Source organism: Staurois parvus, unplaced genomic scaffold (assembly GCF_062004578.1).
Source record: "Staurois parvus isolate SC_StPar_1 unplaced genomic scaffold, SC_StPar_1.0 ptg000187l, whole genome shotgun sequence".
Taxonomy (NCBI): domain Eukaryota; kingdom Metazoa; phylum Chordata; class Amphibia; order Anura; family Ranidae; genus Staurois; species Staurois parvus.
Window position 1 is genome coordinate 7,862,919 of NW_028317983.1, and position 15,643 is coordinate 7,878,561.

Sequence of the window (15,643 nt, forward strand, 5' to 3'; positions counted from 1 at the left end):
CAGCTTCCTTTGTCTCCTCTCCACCTCGGGCTGCTATCATCCATCCATCTTTTGCCAGTCATACATCCATCTTTTGCCAATCATATATCCATCCATCTTTTGCCAATCATATATCCATCCATCTTTTGCCAATCATTCATCTTCCACCTTCCATTAGTCTTCCACATTCTAAAATCCTTTCCATTTTTTATTACAGACCTTCTTTTAGTCTCAGTGATGTCACTATTGGCTCTGTTCTTCTATAGGCAATGCAGACTGATCATGGCTGGCAGGGTGCTATACATAGTTTCCTGAGAATATCACGGCACCCTGTTTGATATTCCTCTCAAGAGCCCTCAGCCCTGGTACAAGTAGTGGGCTGGCACTTAGGAGGAGCTCTGTAAATATCAGAATGCGTTGATGGGTGGATGCCATTCTCTATCTGACTTGCTGTGGCTTCTAATGCAGTTTGTGAGAAGCTCACAGTGTGCAGTGAAATCCTAGTACGCCATTTCAGTACAGGAGAGGAGCCTGTACAAGACCTGTCTTTAATTTACCTCTCCTACTACTATTTGCCTGGCTGTCCTCTGCCTGTGGTACTTCCCAATGGCATTCATGCAACCTGTAAAGTGAAAAATGAATGAAGCCATGGGTCACCCTGACAAGCCGTATTTCCAGGCATTGCGATCAGTAACTGTGGCCCCCTCTGGTTACTGGTTTCATTTCCATCACTTTTTCTCCTTTGCAGGCTTAGCAGACGTGCAGGATGTTTATACTCAGCTGAAAGACTACAACATCAAACACACAGACACCTTCCCAGGTAAGTCACTTTCCTTCACAGCCTTTCATCCGACATGTGTTAGGATTCTCAACATGCATCCAATGGAAAACTCTGCCAGCTACTTCTTGAACCAGGTAAGTTGTCCCTGTACAGCCTGTCCTGTAAATTCCATGGATCTCTCTACTACGTGTTCTGTGGTTGGTTCAGGTGTAATGTGTATGAAATAACCGGTCACAGATAGGGCTGATCCAGACATGCAACAAAGACTGCTGCTCCACTGAATAGTGATCCATGGTCAGATCACTTTTCAGCAGTGTTTGACAGGCGGTGTTAGGTGATATGTCGCCTGATTTAACCTTTGCCGCAAGCGCTTGCATTGCATGCAGTTGCAGGGCAGTCCCAAATACCGGCATTATTTGCGTTCAGGGGCAACAAAACCCACCGAAAGTGGCATGCTGTTCAACCGTTTCCCGTCCGCCCTATAACCGAAATACTGCTACAGGGTGGCACAGGTGAGCAAAATCGCATATATATATATATATATATATATATATATATATATATATATATATATATATATATATATATAATATAATATATGATTTTGCATTTCTGGGTAGGGTCCCGGCCGGTGATTACTCATGGCGCCCAGTGATTGCTGAGCATCTCCAACAAGGGGGGAGAACTATTTGTAAGCAAGACAGTTCTCCTACCTGTCAGCTCATGCACACTGCTTTGAATGGTTTCAAACAGCACAGTGTACTTACAATAAAGCACACAGACACAGCTTATAGTAAAACAGCACACAGTTAACACTTTGATCGCCCCAGATGTTAACCCCTTCCTGCCCAGTGCCATTAGTACAGTGTCAGTGCTTTTTATTAGCACTGATCACTCTATTGGTGTCACTGGGGATGTCAATGACACCAAGTCAGTTTCCCCTTCAGTGTCAGTCAGAATGCCCGTCGCAGTTCCGCTATAAGCCGCTGATCACCGCCATTACTAGTAAAAATAATTAAAAAAAAACAAAAAACCATTATATATGCCGCCATTTGTAAATGCTGTAACTTTCACGTAAACAAATTCATTTACACGTATTGAGATTTTTTTCTTTTAGCAAAGACATGTAGCAGAATATATTTTGGCCTAAATTTATGATGAAATTTGATTTTTTTTTTTTTTTTTACTGGACGTGTTTAATAGCAAAAAGTAAAAAATAGTGTTTTTTTTCTCAAAATTGTCAGCCCTTTTTTTTTTTTTTTTCTTTTTAATAGCGCAAAAAGTAAAAGCCACACAGGCGATCAAATACCACTAAAAGAAAGCTCAATTTGTGGGAAAAAAAGGACATACGTTTAATTTGGGTGCAGCATTGCATGACCGCGCAATTGGCAGTTAAAATAACGCATTGCCGTAATGCAAAAAATGGCCTGGTCAGGAAGGGGGGGTAAATCCTCTGGAGGTCAAGTGGTTAATTTTTGCTGCTGCATTTGTACAGCCATGAGTGGCTGCATGTCATTGTTCAGGTGGGCGGTTGAGGATGGGGAAGAGGTCATTAGTAAAACTGCTGCTCAGCTGCCTGGTTTTACTGCCCCCCTGGCTGCACGTGAACAAAAGATTTTCTTTACAGTTGCATAATTGAAAGTTTGAGGAATAATGTAACTCGTAAATCCATTTTTTGTTTAAATATAATTTTGATAGCATTGTGAGGGGACAGAACCCCTGTCAGATTGCTATTGCTGACTGTGTACCCACAGAAGAGAGATTTTGTTTTTCTCTCTCTCACCTTTATTGCCAAAACTGAGTTGTCATCGCCACAGGAAAAAAGGAAAATTCTTTTAAAGAAAGGGTACACTTATGTCCCATTTTATTTCTCACTTCTTTTTAGTATACCTAAAAGCATTTTTTTTTTTTTTTTTGGACAGAGGAGAGAGGGGCTAGAACCCCTGTCAGCTTTTATTGCTGTCTGTGCCCTTGTTAAGGAGATTCACCTTCTCCATTTGTCCTGTTTACCTTTCTCATTGAGAGTGAAAGTAAAAAAAAAAAATCTTCCCATGGGGACACTACTAGTTCTGGTGAAAGTTCCCAGGAGAATACATCGCAGAATAAATTTTGGCCTAAATTTATGACGGAATTTGATTTTTTTTTTTTTTTTCATTTTTTACTGGACGTGTTTAATAGCAAAGTCTAAAATATAGTTTTTTCTCAAAATTGTCCATCTTTTTTTTGCTTATACTGCAAAAAATAAAAAACGCACAGGCGATCAAATTCGATCCAAAGAAAGCTCAATTCGTGGGAATAAAAGGACGTAACTTTCATTTGGGTGCGGCGCTGCATGACCACGCAATTGTCAGTTAAAGTAACTCAGCGCCATAACCCAAAAAATGGCCTGGTCAGGAGGGGGGGTAAATCCTCTGGAGGACAAGTGGTTAATATTAACCTGTAGAAGCCAATGTTACACATACAATTGTGCTCAAACGTTTGCATACCCTGGCAGAAATCATGAAAATTTGGCATTGATATTGAAAATGTAACTGATCGTGCCAAAAAACTGTCTTGTATTTAAGGCTGGGGATCATATAAAGGCATTTATCACATATTTCTTTTGGCTCCTTTTTTATATCCTAATGATAACAGGAACCCCCCAATGGCCCTGATCAAAAGTTTCCATCCCCTGGAATGTTTGGCCTTGGTACAGACATACAAGGTGACACACAAGCTAAAATGGCAAATAAATATTAATTTCCCACATCTGTGGATTTTTAAATTGCAGTTTGTGTCTGCGTATAAATAGTCAATGGGTTTGTTAGCGCTCACGTGGATGCACTGAGCAGGCTAGATACTGAGCCATGGGGAGCAGAAGAGAACTGTCAAAAGACCTGAATAACAAGGTAATGGAACTTTTCTAAAGATGGAAAAAGATATCCAAATCCTTGAATATGCAAGTCAGTACTGTTCAATCACTTATTAAGAAGTGGAAAGTTTGGGGATCTCTTGATACCATGCCAAGGTCAGGTAGAACAAAAATGTTTGCAGTCACAACTACCAGAAGAATGGTTCCAGGATACAAAGAAAACCCCACAGATAACCTCAGAAGAAATACAGGCTCCTTTGGAAAAAGACAGTATGGCTGTTTCAAGGAACACAGTACGAAGATACTTGAACAAAAATGAGCTGCATTGTCAATGTCAGGGATCCCGGGCGCTCGGTGGTGCGCGCATGTGCAGATTGCCGATCCGTCCGAGCCGGCGAGCACAGAGTCCTCGGCGATCGCGGCCGCGCATGCGCACTAGCGATCGTGGCCGCACCAATGGGAGAACAGGGCGCTCTATTTAAACCTGCCCTGTGCATCTCCAAGTTGCCGCAAGGTCTTGTTCCTGTAGTACGTTTCCTTGTTGCCAAACTCTGCCTGTTCTGATTTATGCTGACCCTCTCCTGCTCTGACCCCGGCTCGTCCCTGACCATTCTTCTGCCTGTAGTTTCTGTTATTTTGGACCCTCTGTTACTGAACCCGGCGTGTGACCTGACTACTCTTTGCCTGCTGCTTTGTACCGCACCTGTCCCCACTGTTACCGACCCGGCTAGTCTGACCTCGCTCACTCCTAGCAGTCCTCCATCCATCCCGCTCAGATCGGGACCTGTCATCCCCTTCACAGCAGGCTCATCCCGGGCACACACCCTCAGCGGGACCCCTCTACCACCGCCGGGGGTGCCCAGGGGCGCGACCTGGTTCCAGTCTTGCACCAAGTCCATCCCCAACATCAGGGGCTCTGGTGAAAAGGCAGACTGGGACCTAGACTCCGCGTCCTGGGAAACCCCGTGCTGTGGACCACTAGAGATCCCGTTGGGCGGAGCCTGACAGTCAAGATGCAAGAAAGAAGCCTTTACTGTGCCAATGCCACAAAAAAAAGCCCAGTTACAATATGCCCAACAACACTTTGACATACCTCACAGCTTCTGGCACACTGTAATCTGAGAAAACAGGTTTGCGCTCATATTAACATTCCAGTTATAAATATATCCGCAATATATAATCATATTAATAATAAAAATAATTAATAGTGTCCAAACTGTGAAAATAAATGTGTGTGTGTATGTGTATATATATGTGTGTGTGTATATGTATATATGTATATATATATATGTGTGTGTGTATATGTATGTATATATATATATATATATATATATATATATATATATATATATATATATATATATATATATATATATATATATATATATATAGTATGTGCCAAAAAAAAAAAAGTCCAAACACCAATAAAAAATATTTTTCTTTGTGTCTTAAACGATTTTAACTTTCAAATTAGTATCTCTGTGTCCAACCAAATTCACCGTGCAATAATCTAGCACCAGATAAATTAAATGAACTCACCAGAGCAATATGCTGATCAAGTTATAAATCAACGTAAGCGCTTTGTGCTCTGGGCGCAATACTCTGTAGGAGAATAATCAGCAATGTGGAGTAATTCCGTATGGTCCCTGCCTCTTCATATGCTCAGAATGGTACTCGGAAGTCAAGAGAGGAAAAGCTCATGGTGAAGTATCGTTAAAAACAATTTTTTATTTAAAATCAACCTTTACACTCACAATCAGCGGTGTCTAAGCCAACACCAGCACAAAACAGCGTTCTCAGCATCAAACGAACCCAGCCTCCTCCGGCATCCATGGACACCGACAGCTCAGGGAATGTCGTGATGTCACAGCCACAAGCTCCGCCCTACGCGTTTCGTCACCAGACATCCTCGCGGAGTCCATCCAGTTCAACCATTAAAAAAAAAGTTATAATCCTATACCCACAGTTGATCCAGAGGAAGGCAAAAAAACCCAGCAAAGCAGGATCCAATTTGCTCCTGCTGGGAAAACAATTCCTTCCTGATCCCCCCAGAGGCAATCAGATATTCCCTGGATCAACATTACCTATAAATGTTAGTATCCAGTTATATTCTGTGTATCCAAGAAAGAATCCAGGACTTTTTTAAAGTGCCGCTACTACAGCCTAGAGGAACTGGGAGGTTTAGTGTTTACAGAACAAAAGTATAACCCACATTGGTTAGGTGTGAGGTCTTTTAGGGAACAAAAAACAATCTGCCTATACCTCCACTTTATCTGAAATGGATCTATTCTGATTGTACACTTTATAAACTGTGAGATTGTAGTGGAATTGTTTGTGTGTTATCCCAGCAATGTGAAACCTACATATCTAATTGTGGATTCTGACATTTTTCACAGCCAAATAAAATCCACCACTTCTACATGTTACCTGCAGTGATAATATTGTATATAGGAGTGAAACCCCTGCGCTACCTCAATAATTATGAGAGAGAAGAAGAAAAAACACACAACAAAATGCACACAAGCAGAAAGGAAAATTAAAATAGTGTGATGATAGTGGCTGCTGCTAACATCAAATTGTGTTCCCACAATAGTAAAATAAATTAAAAATAAGTGATGTAGCTCTGCTAAATAATAGGTACAAAAAATAAGAGTGACATAGTTGAATAAAATGTCCATAATGAGTCCACATATGTAAAATCAATCAATTTGTAATAAAGATTCTTCCATAATTCATGTGTTTTCTTCTTGTGCTGATATCCCAAACACCATCAAGTAAAATCGTGCACATAACGTATAGTGCCACCTCAGTGCTCACAGAACTCTCACCTCAGAGCACATAGAAATGCACTTAATGATATCAAATAGGCAAAAGGATTCTTCTCTCTTTCAATCCACAGCCATGTGATAGTAATCAAACAACTTTGAGCTTTCAATAGATTGTCAAACCAGAGCCAGGGATCGGTCCCTTTAAGGGTGATGGAGGTCACACATTCCTATCCTTAAAAGGGAACAAAGGATACTCCCATGGTGCAGTATCTACGAATATAAAAATATATTAAGCAGTAATACACTCACATGTAGTAAATGAATAAAATCATCAGATGCAGGCTTCACTTGTCAGCTGAAATTACTATTCATGTCTGTCCAGAACCAACAATTAGAGTGTCCTTTGTTCCCTTTTAGGGATAGGAATGTGTGACCTCCATCACTCTTAACCACCTCCCACCTGCCATATAGTAATATGACGGATGCAAGGTGGTTCTCTTGTTCTGGGAGGACATCATATGACGTCCTCCCATTCTCCCCGCGCATGCGCGGCTCAGGGAGTGCCCCTCTGACATAGCGGATCACCAATCGCGGAAAGAGCCGAAAATGTTGGCTCGGTCATGTGATCAGCTGTGTCCAATCACAGCTGATCTCATGTAAACAGGGAAATGCCGGTTATCGGCATTTCTCTCCTCTCGAGCTGTCACACTGACAGAGGAGAGGAGAGCCGGTATTCGGCTTTCCACAGAGGGGACATGTTCACTGATCATCGGGGCACTGATGATCAGTGTAGCCCCAGCAGTGCCACCTGTCACTGTCCATCAGTGCCTTGTGTCAGTGCCACATCAATGCCACATATCAGTGCCTACCAGTGCACATCAATGCCACATATCAGTGCCTACCAGTGCACATCAATGCCACATATCAGTGCCCATCTGAGCTGCCTATCAGTGCCGCCTATCAGTGCCATGTATCAGTGCTGCCTTTCAGTGCCCATCAGTGATGACTGTCAATGCCCATCAGTGCCACCTACCAGTTCCTCCTAATCAGAGCCACCTATCAGTGTCCATCAGTGCAGCCTCATTAGCGCACATCAGTGAAGGAGAAAAATCACTTATTTACAAAATTTTATAACAAAAACTAAGAAAAAAAGGTTTTTTTTTTTCAAAATTTTCAGTGGTTTTTGGTTTAAGAAAAAATAAAAAACCCCAGAGGTGATTAAATACCACCACAACAAAGCTCTATTTGTCACAAAAAAATGAATAAAATTTCATATGGGTACAGTGTTGCACGACCACGCAATTGTCATTCAAAGTGTGACAGCGCTGAAAGCTGGAAATTGGCCTGGACAGGAAGGGGGTATAAGTGCCCTGTAGGCTAGAGGTTAAAGGGACCGATCCCTGGCTCTGGTTTGACAATCTATTGAAAGCTCAAAGTTGTTTGATTACTATCACATGGCTGTGGATTGAAAAAGTGAAGAATCCTTTTGCGTACTTGATATCATTAAGCGCATTTCCATGTGCTCTGAGGTGAGAGTTCTGTGAGCACTGAGGTGGCACTAGATGATATTGTATATCCCCGGCCATTGTAACAGTTCAATTATAATAAGCTTGGACATTTCTATCTTCTTATTCTATCTTTTCAGCTTGTTCTCTGTCTGGAGACCCAGGAGGAAGAAAATGGTTCTTTGCTCTTCAGGTTGCCTTTGGCTCCTTCCAGGTAAGAAATGCTGGTGTTACCAACTGTATGGATGAAAGATCATGAAGATAGTGTAGGTAAAGGGTAACTCCAGCTAAACACAGAGTTTGAACATGTATATAGGAGCTGTTTAAAGTCTCCAAAGATGTGTAAAGTAATGTACATACTGTTGCATTTCCTTCTCTTCCTGCTGTACACGAGGAGGATGACACTTTCAGAGATTTGTATTTCTGCAGACCTAATGTCATGGCCTGTCTGTTCATTGGACTGCTAGGTAAATGTAACTGTACTGGTGTCACCCTCCCTCCGTCCTGCCTATTATGGCTGTTTGCTTCTCTGCAAGCACATCTACTACTTCCACTTTTATTCATGGCAAATCAACATGTTTGCTCCAGTTCCCCCTCCCAAGCATGTTTACTCCCTTTTCCTGCACTCACTCACTGATCTGTTCAATGCTGGCAACCACATGAAAAATCCGGTACTTCTGGGTATGGGGGAGCATGTGACTCACGCTGCGAACATGCTGAGCTAGTGGGCACTGTCATACAGTACAGTCCATAGAACTATGTAAGATATGACTCCAGCAGCTTGTAGCTTAACGAAGGCTTTGCTTCCCTGTCTTGAGGCTGAATGAAGCTGCAGGGTAGGGAAAGGAAAGCAAATGTTTACTTCTGGGAAAGTCTGTATTAAAAAGTCTTCTGTGCCTTCCACGGTGGTTACGGCGTTCTCGGCTGACGGCCCACGTTTACATCAGATCTTCGGTGCCTGTGCTCCAGTGGACACACACCGGCTCCTGCATATGTCCTTTTGGGACTTGATAAATGCCTACTTACCTCAGTTGTGAGGAGTTATTTGGCTATTTTGAATAAACTTGTAATTTATTACTGCACTTAGGCCGGCGCCCCCTTGTGTTCCTCTTCATATTTTTATAGAATATTGCTTCACTCTTTTGGGAGCTGCCGCTATATACTGCTCATTCCATGGACTCTATGGACTTTTTAACATGTTTTCTGATATTGCAACCTTCTGTTATGGTGTTTGTCTTCTCTCAGCGCCAATTACATGTGCTGTATTAAAGTGAACACATTGCTTTTCCCTTTTATAGGCAAAGCATAGGTTCACTTGAACCCTTTTACTGTCCCCGACGTAATTATTATGAAAGGTAAACAAATTCCCAAGAACAATATTGGCTGGGAGTAGGTTTACATTTTATCAATCTGCCACCAGCTTTCTAGTAGAAAGCTACCCAATAACGTCTGTGCTTCACACAATATGGCACCCTTCTCCCTGTGATAATAATAAAGTTAAAAAAAAATGCAGTTTGAAAAATGTAAGGTCTGAAAATGAATAGAAACGGACATAAATATTAAATATGTAAATGATGATTGTGCAACATACATTAGGTATTGCAGTTCACACCGGAGTGAGAGATGTAGTTTCAGAGCCATCATTTACGGTTAAAGCGGAGCTCCACCCAACAGGGGAAGTTCCGCTTTAAGGACTGCTCCCCATTAAAGATTGTCACCTTTGGGGGGTGGGGGGGGGGACGGATACCCAAATTTGACAGGTACCTGCTCCCACTTCTGGTCCAATTGCCTAAGCGATCGGAAGCGGAAGGTGTCCTCCCTCCCTGTAGTCTTTTGGGACACGTGACAGGTCCCAGAAGACTACAGGAACATTCATGCAGTGCTACTTGCACATGTACATGGGGTACCCGGCTGTGAAGCCACAAGCTCTAACAGCCAGGTGCCCACACTGAAGATGCCGGCCTCCTGGAATACTGGACGGCCGGTGAAACTGGCTGCGGGGGACACACCACAGGACTGAGAGACACGCAAGTGGCTGTTTTTTTAAAAGTCAGCAGCTACAGTTTTTGTAGTTGCTGACTTTTATTTTTTGACAGTGTGATTGGAACTCCACTTTCACTCTAAATCCATGAGGTGAAAAGGTCTGTTTTATGCGATACAATCTCACCTGTTTATATTTTTACAAAAAATGAGATTGTAATGTGCACTAATGTGTGATTTTGTGTTCCCTTTAGTAAACTGTTGCAGCTACCATAATTTTATTCTTTGAGTCCTCTGCTTTTACTAAATATATAACCTTTTGTGGTTTTAACCTTCCTCTTTTGTTAGTTTCCTGTTACCATCTCTTATGTTAACGGGTCGGTTTTGACCCGTGTCTTAAATCAGCTGTAAAATACACTAAAAACAGTTATCTATCATCCAATTTGTTTTTCATATCTTGGTTACCTTGTTAGGCTTCCTTATCCATGAAAATATTGTTTTTAATAATTTTGGTGTGGGCCCCTGGGCCTTTTTTTTGTCAGTATACCCCTCGATTTCAATTAAAAAACAATGAAAAATGAACCTCAAGAGAATCATATAAATAAATAAAAGGTTGTTATGTCACCTGACTATTACTGAGGGGATTTAGAACACATCTCTGAAATAAATTTGTTTTATTTTTTCATTTTAATATTATTAACTATAGTAACATCTATGGTGTTACGGGTCAGTTTCGACCCATATATATTATTACTTCAAAAAGGCAAAGTCTCTTTTTTTCAGCAATAGAACTTTAGTACAACGACAAAATGAAAAACAGAACAAATATATATATATATATATATATATATATATATATATATATATATATATATATCTCATAAATCTAACCAAATATAGATTTGCAAGGTCAAACAAACAACAACCAATCAAGCAAATCAAACCAATAGAAATCAATTACTTGTTCCAACACTAATAAAAGATTCCAGGCATAGCTGGTTTTTGCATCACAGGCTACCCAGATTTTTATGCTGTACTTCCTTGGCTTACTGGCTATGTATTGCCGGAAGGGCATTTTCCTCGGAAAGGGAGAAGAAGTTCATCCACTGTCACCTCTGGCCCAGGGTTAAACATCAGTGGAAGGAGCTGCACCCATCTCTCCCAGACATCCCTGATGGGGCAAGCTTGTCAGATCTTGCTCTGGTATCTCTGTTGTCAAATCTGAGGGCTCTTGATATCATTTGAAAGGTCTGAAATGACATTGTTGCCCGGAAAATATTTCTGCCTGTCGATGCGTCCCACAGACTATCAGTGGTCTCATTGCAGGATCTGTACACTCCAGCAAGAATTAGAACACCAATATAGGCATCCAGGTATTCCTCATCAATGTCTTTCCACATGCTGCCATGGACTTTTTTTCCTTCAAGGTTTGTCATAGCAATGATGACTCTTTTTAGTGACAATGGCATAAATAGCTCAAAACATGTCTTGATGTCACCGACTCTCATCACAGCAAGCCTTGGGATTCCAGGGGTCATTTTGATGACATTTGCAGCAACTGCCCTGCCATGTACATCAGGAGGTACTGAGCTCCAACAGATCTTACCATTTTTGGACTTGAATATTTTAGCGGGAGCAGCTTCAGCACTGGTGGCCTCCTCATCAGACTCATCAGATTTGTCTGTGTCTTCTGGATGATACTCCACATTGTCTTCCTCCTCAGAAACCTGCTCATCCAAATCACTATGCTCCTCTGTGTCCTCTCCCTCATTTTCACCAAAAATATTATCCAGAACTTGGCTCAATGAAAATCTTCTTCTCATTTTTGCATGCTACAGATTGGAGATGTGCACTCGGCAAGTCACCAATTCTATACTGAATTGGCCTCACATGTCCGGACATGGCCGTCTTTGTTTTTGTGCAGATATACTGGAAAACAAGGCAAAATGAGAATCCCCTAAAGCTCACATGATTGGGAGAGGAGCTGGCTGTCAGTGTGCTGGTTGACAGTGAACTTATGATTTCAGTTTTGGCTCTAATTATTGCTTTATAATCTTATTTTTAGAACTGGGTCGAAACCGACCCTAACAACACAAAAGTCATAATTTCAATTTGAGCATTTTATAATTTAGTGAAAACAATTTTTTGTTTTTTATTTTGTTGAAATAGAGGTTCCTGACAAAGTCATAAAGCCTTGATGCAGTAAACAAATTTATATGGTTATTTTATGCATTTAAAACCTAAAAACGGGTCGGTGCTGACCCTAACACAAGATGAAGGTTAAAATGCTATTGTTTTTAGTTTAATTCCAAGCAAACACTCTCTTTAGTGCAAAAGAGACATGCTAGCGCTCTCCTGCACTAAAGCTTACCTGCCTGTACACTGACTGGTGCATGCACCTCTGTGCTGGAATGAATGAGCTCCTATGCACGTGCATGGGAGTTGTGCCCTTCCGGCTTGGCCAATGAAGTTGGATTAAGATCCCAAATCTGTAAGAAGATAGGGTGAAGAAGTCAGTGAGGGTAGGTGAGTTTGTAATGCACTTGTAGTTTAAAAAAAAAAAAATGCATGCTTTAATATGTGCTGAAAAAATATGTAAGAAATCACTTTGGGGGCAAAACTTGTAACCCTTTTGCTGCCACTGAAATGGAAACTACATGGGTGGTTTTGGGTGTTTTTCACATACTTCTAGTGGCTGCAGCTGCCAGGAGTGTTTATAAGGCTACGTTTACACTAGCGTTGTGTGCAGGTGGCAGAGAGGTGTTTGGGAAGCGTTTTTACTGCTTCCCAAACGCCTCTGCCAATTCTGCACATTACAGCACATGGTGCTGTTCTAACGGGAGCGTTTGCGTGGCGGCAAAACGGACGCCTCTGGTCGAGTCAGGAGGCGTTGAAGCCTCCTATTGTAGTCTATGGTGCCGCTCTGCAAATGCCCGGCCGGCGTTTGCGGAGCGGTAACACCATTCAAACTGCATTATAGGCGTTTGTGGGGCGTTTTTAACGCTCGGCAAACGCCTAGCAACCGACGCCAAACCGCGCATGCGGCGTTTGCGTAACGTTTTCCGAGTGTTAAAAAACGCTTCGCAAACGCTGGACCAACGCTTGCCAAACGCTATAGGGGCGTTTGGCAAGCGTTGGTAAAACAGCCAAGTGTGAACGAGCCCTTAATCTGACAAGCCTGCTTGCAGATGGAAGCGGTCCAATGGCTGTACAGCCACCTGATCACTTACACACACCCTGGCTACTGGCTTTCCAGTATCTTCTGTGTTCGAATGGCTTCAGTGGAGGACAGGTGAGACATCAGAGGTCTTTTAGAACCCTGATGTTTCATTAAAGTGAGCTTTTAGTCACCAAAAAAATGCATCACAGGGACTTTTTGTTGCGAAGTGTTTTTAAGAAAGGAAAAAAACATTTTAGTGAAATATTAAAGTTCCACCCAAACACTTGAAATCCACCACCATCAAAAAAATTTGAGATAAGGCACCATACTGTATGCTGTACTGTAGGCTGAGTGTACTGGGCAGCAAATGACAATATGAAGCTCTATGATCAATGCACATCCTATGCATGTAGGACAGGTTACCATGGCTTACCATGTACTGGTAACTAGCATGATTTTGAGACTTATGGGGGCATCCTTTGCTGTCCTTCTAAGAATATTCGTTCTCTGATTGTCAGCACTTTTGCAGGACCAGTGGTATTTCTTAACCCTTGTGCATAAAACTCTTTAGTTCTCCAGTTCTGATTGGGAAGATCTGAGCCTGGTGACATCACCCGAAGATGGATCAGAACCTCCTCCATGCGCTATTGATGAATGTGTGTGCGCTCTGCAAAATTCAGAGGAAGATGATGAAGACAGCAGGGACTCTGTGTCCCAGACTGGGTGTGTTGTGTCCTTTTTTAAACATTTGTATGAAATGAAAAACTGGCTGGCCACATGTTATGATTGATTGTACAATCGTCATTTGATTTATTTTAGTTACTTATATAGCGCCGTCAATTTATGCAGAGCTTTAAATACAGTATATTGTACATTCACATCAGTCCCTAACCCTCAAGGAGAGTTCAGCCTATGGTCCTTAACTCACATTCATAATAAACTAAAGCCAATTTAGACAGGAGTCCATTAACCTACCAGCATGTCTTTGGGGTGTGGGAGGAAACCCACGCAGGCACAAGGAGAACATGCAAACTCCAGGCAGGTAGTGCTGTCGAACCGACGACCCTAGTGCTCCTAGGCGGGAGTGCTAACCACTTAGCCACTGTGGTTTACCAGCAGTTATGTAGTTCAAGGGCTTATCTAGATAATCTCCTTTATTACCTTCTCTTTTGGCAAATCAAAAAGAGATTGTACAAGAATGTATGTGTGCGCACTCCATGAATTTAATGCAGTTCTGTATTCATGAATAAATTATTTTTTTCTCTAATTGCAACTGCTCACACTTTGACAATTGCGCGGTCATGCAACACTGTACACAAACTAAATTTTTATCATTTTGTTCACACAACCAGAGATTTCTTTTGGTGGTCTTTAATCACCAGTGGGTTTTTTATTTCTTGCAAAATTAACAAAAAAATACCGAATTTTTATTTTTTGATCCTGTTATAAAAGTTTGCAAATAAATAATTGTTCTTCATAAATTTAGGCCAAGATGTATTCTGCTACATGTCTTTAGTGAAAATAACCCAAACCAGTATTTATTATTTGGTCTGTAGGAAAGTTAGAGTTCACAAACTAAGGGATATATCTGAAAATTGATCAGTCCTGAAGTACTGACGGCCAATCTAATTTCTTGAGGCCCAAAAATGCCAGAACAGTACAGATATCCCCCAAGTGACCACTTTTTGCAAAGTAGACAGTCGGATGTATTTCATAAGAGGCATGGTGAGTTTTTTTTTTTTTGTGTCACTATTGCAGTACAGCGTCATCATATAACTGGTGTGGCAGTGATCAGGGACACGGACTGGTGATAGTACGAATAAAAAAACAATTTATCTTTTTTTTTTTTTTTTTTAAATGGTAAATTATTTTTTAATTTGTTTTTCTTTTTTAAAGATTTTTTTCCATATAACACTATGACCAAAGTATTATAATGTTACCATAGTAACCTTGTACTACTTTGGGGAAGTGATCAGTATTTTTTATTTTTTTGCACAATTTGATTGCTTATAGCAAAGAATTTCTTAAGCAAAACATTTAACTGAATGAAATCGATTCATTCAGGTTTTTTTGTTGTGATTAGCAACTGCTAATCACATGACACAGATGGGCTGTGATTGGCCCAGTCTGTGCATGTAATCACTGTGACCATTCACAGCTAGATACACTTGTATCTAGGAAGAAAGGAAGCCATCGATTGTTTACAACTGTCATATGACCTGCTGTGGTTGGTCACAGCAGGTCACATGGTACTGGCAATGGGACCAGTACACAGATCTGTCATCGGCTGTGTCCGAGGTTCACAGCCGGTGACAGGTCTCACCACAGCGCGGCCCTGCGGGCACGCGCATGGCGCAATCCGGCAAGGGCGTCATATGATACCCTCCCGGAGGGACGAGGGGCGCGCCCGGCTGTCATTTTACTATAGGCTGGGTGGGAAGTGGTTAAGCAGAACTCCAGAAGCCAAAATAGAAGATAAATTAGAATAGCCTATTAAAAGATGAAATAACTAAAAAGATTTTTTTGTTTGCAATATCCACCTGCAATCCAGGGATTTCCATGCAGTACTTTTTCTGCCTCAGGATGTTATCAGTCTGATGACCAGCATCATTCAACCCA

General features: G+C 41.5%; 1 protein-coding gene across 2 annotated transcripts in view; it reads left to right on the forward strand.

The window, feature by feature from the left end:
- The window catches only part of MTBP (MDM2 binding protein), a 104,493-nt gene that overhangs the window by 2,192 nt on the left and 86,658 nt on the right, over positions 1 to 15,643 (forward strand). For both annotated transcript variants that reach the window (XM_089677544.1, XM_089677543.1), the window contains exons 2-4: positions 728 to 799; positions 8,025 to 8,098; positions 13,596 to 13,747. In XM_089677544.1, the coding sequence (XP_089533670.1) occupies positions 728 to 799; positions 8,025 to 8,098; positions 13,596 to 13,747 (298 nt within the window). The remainder of the gene's footprint in view (positions 1 to 727; positions 800 to 8,024; positions 8,099 to 13,595; positions 13,748 to 15,643) is intronic.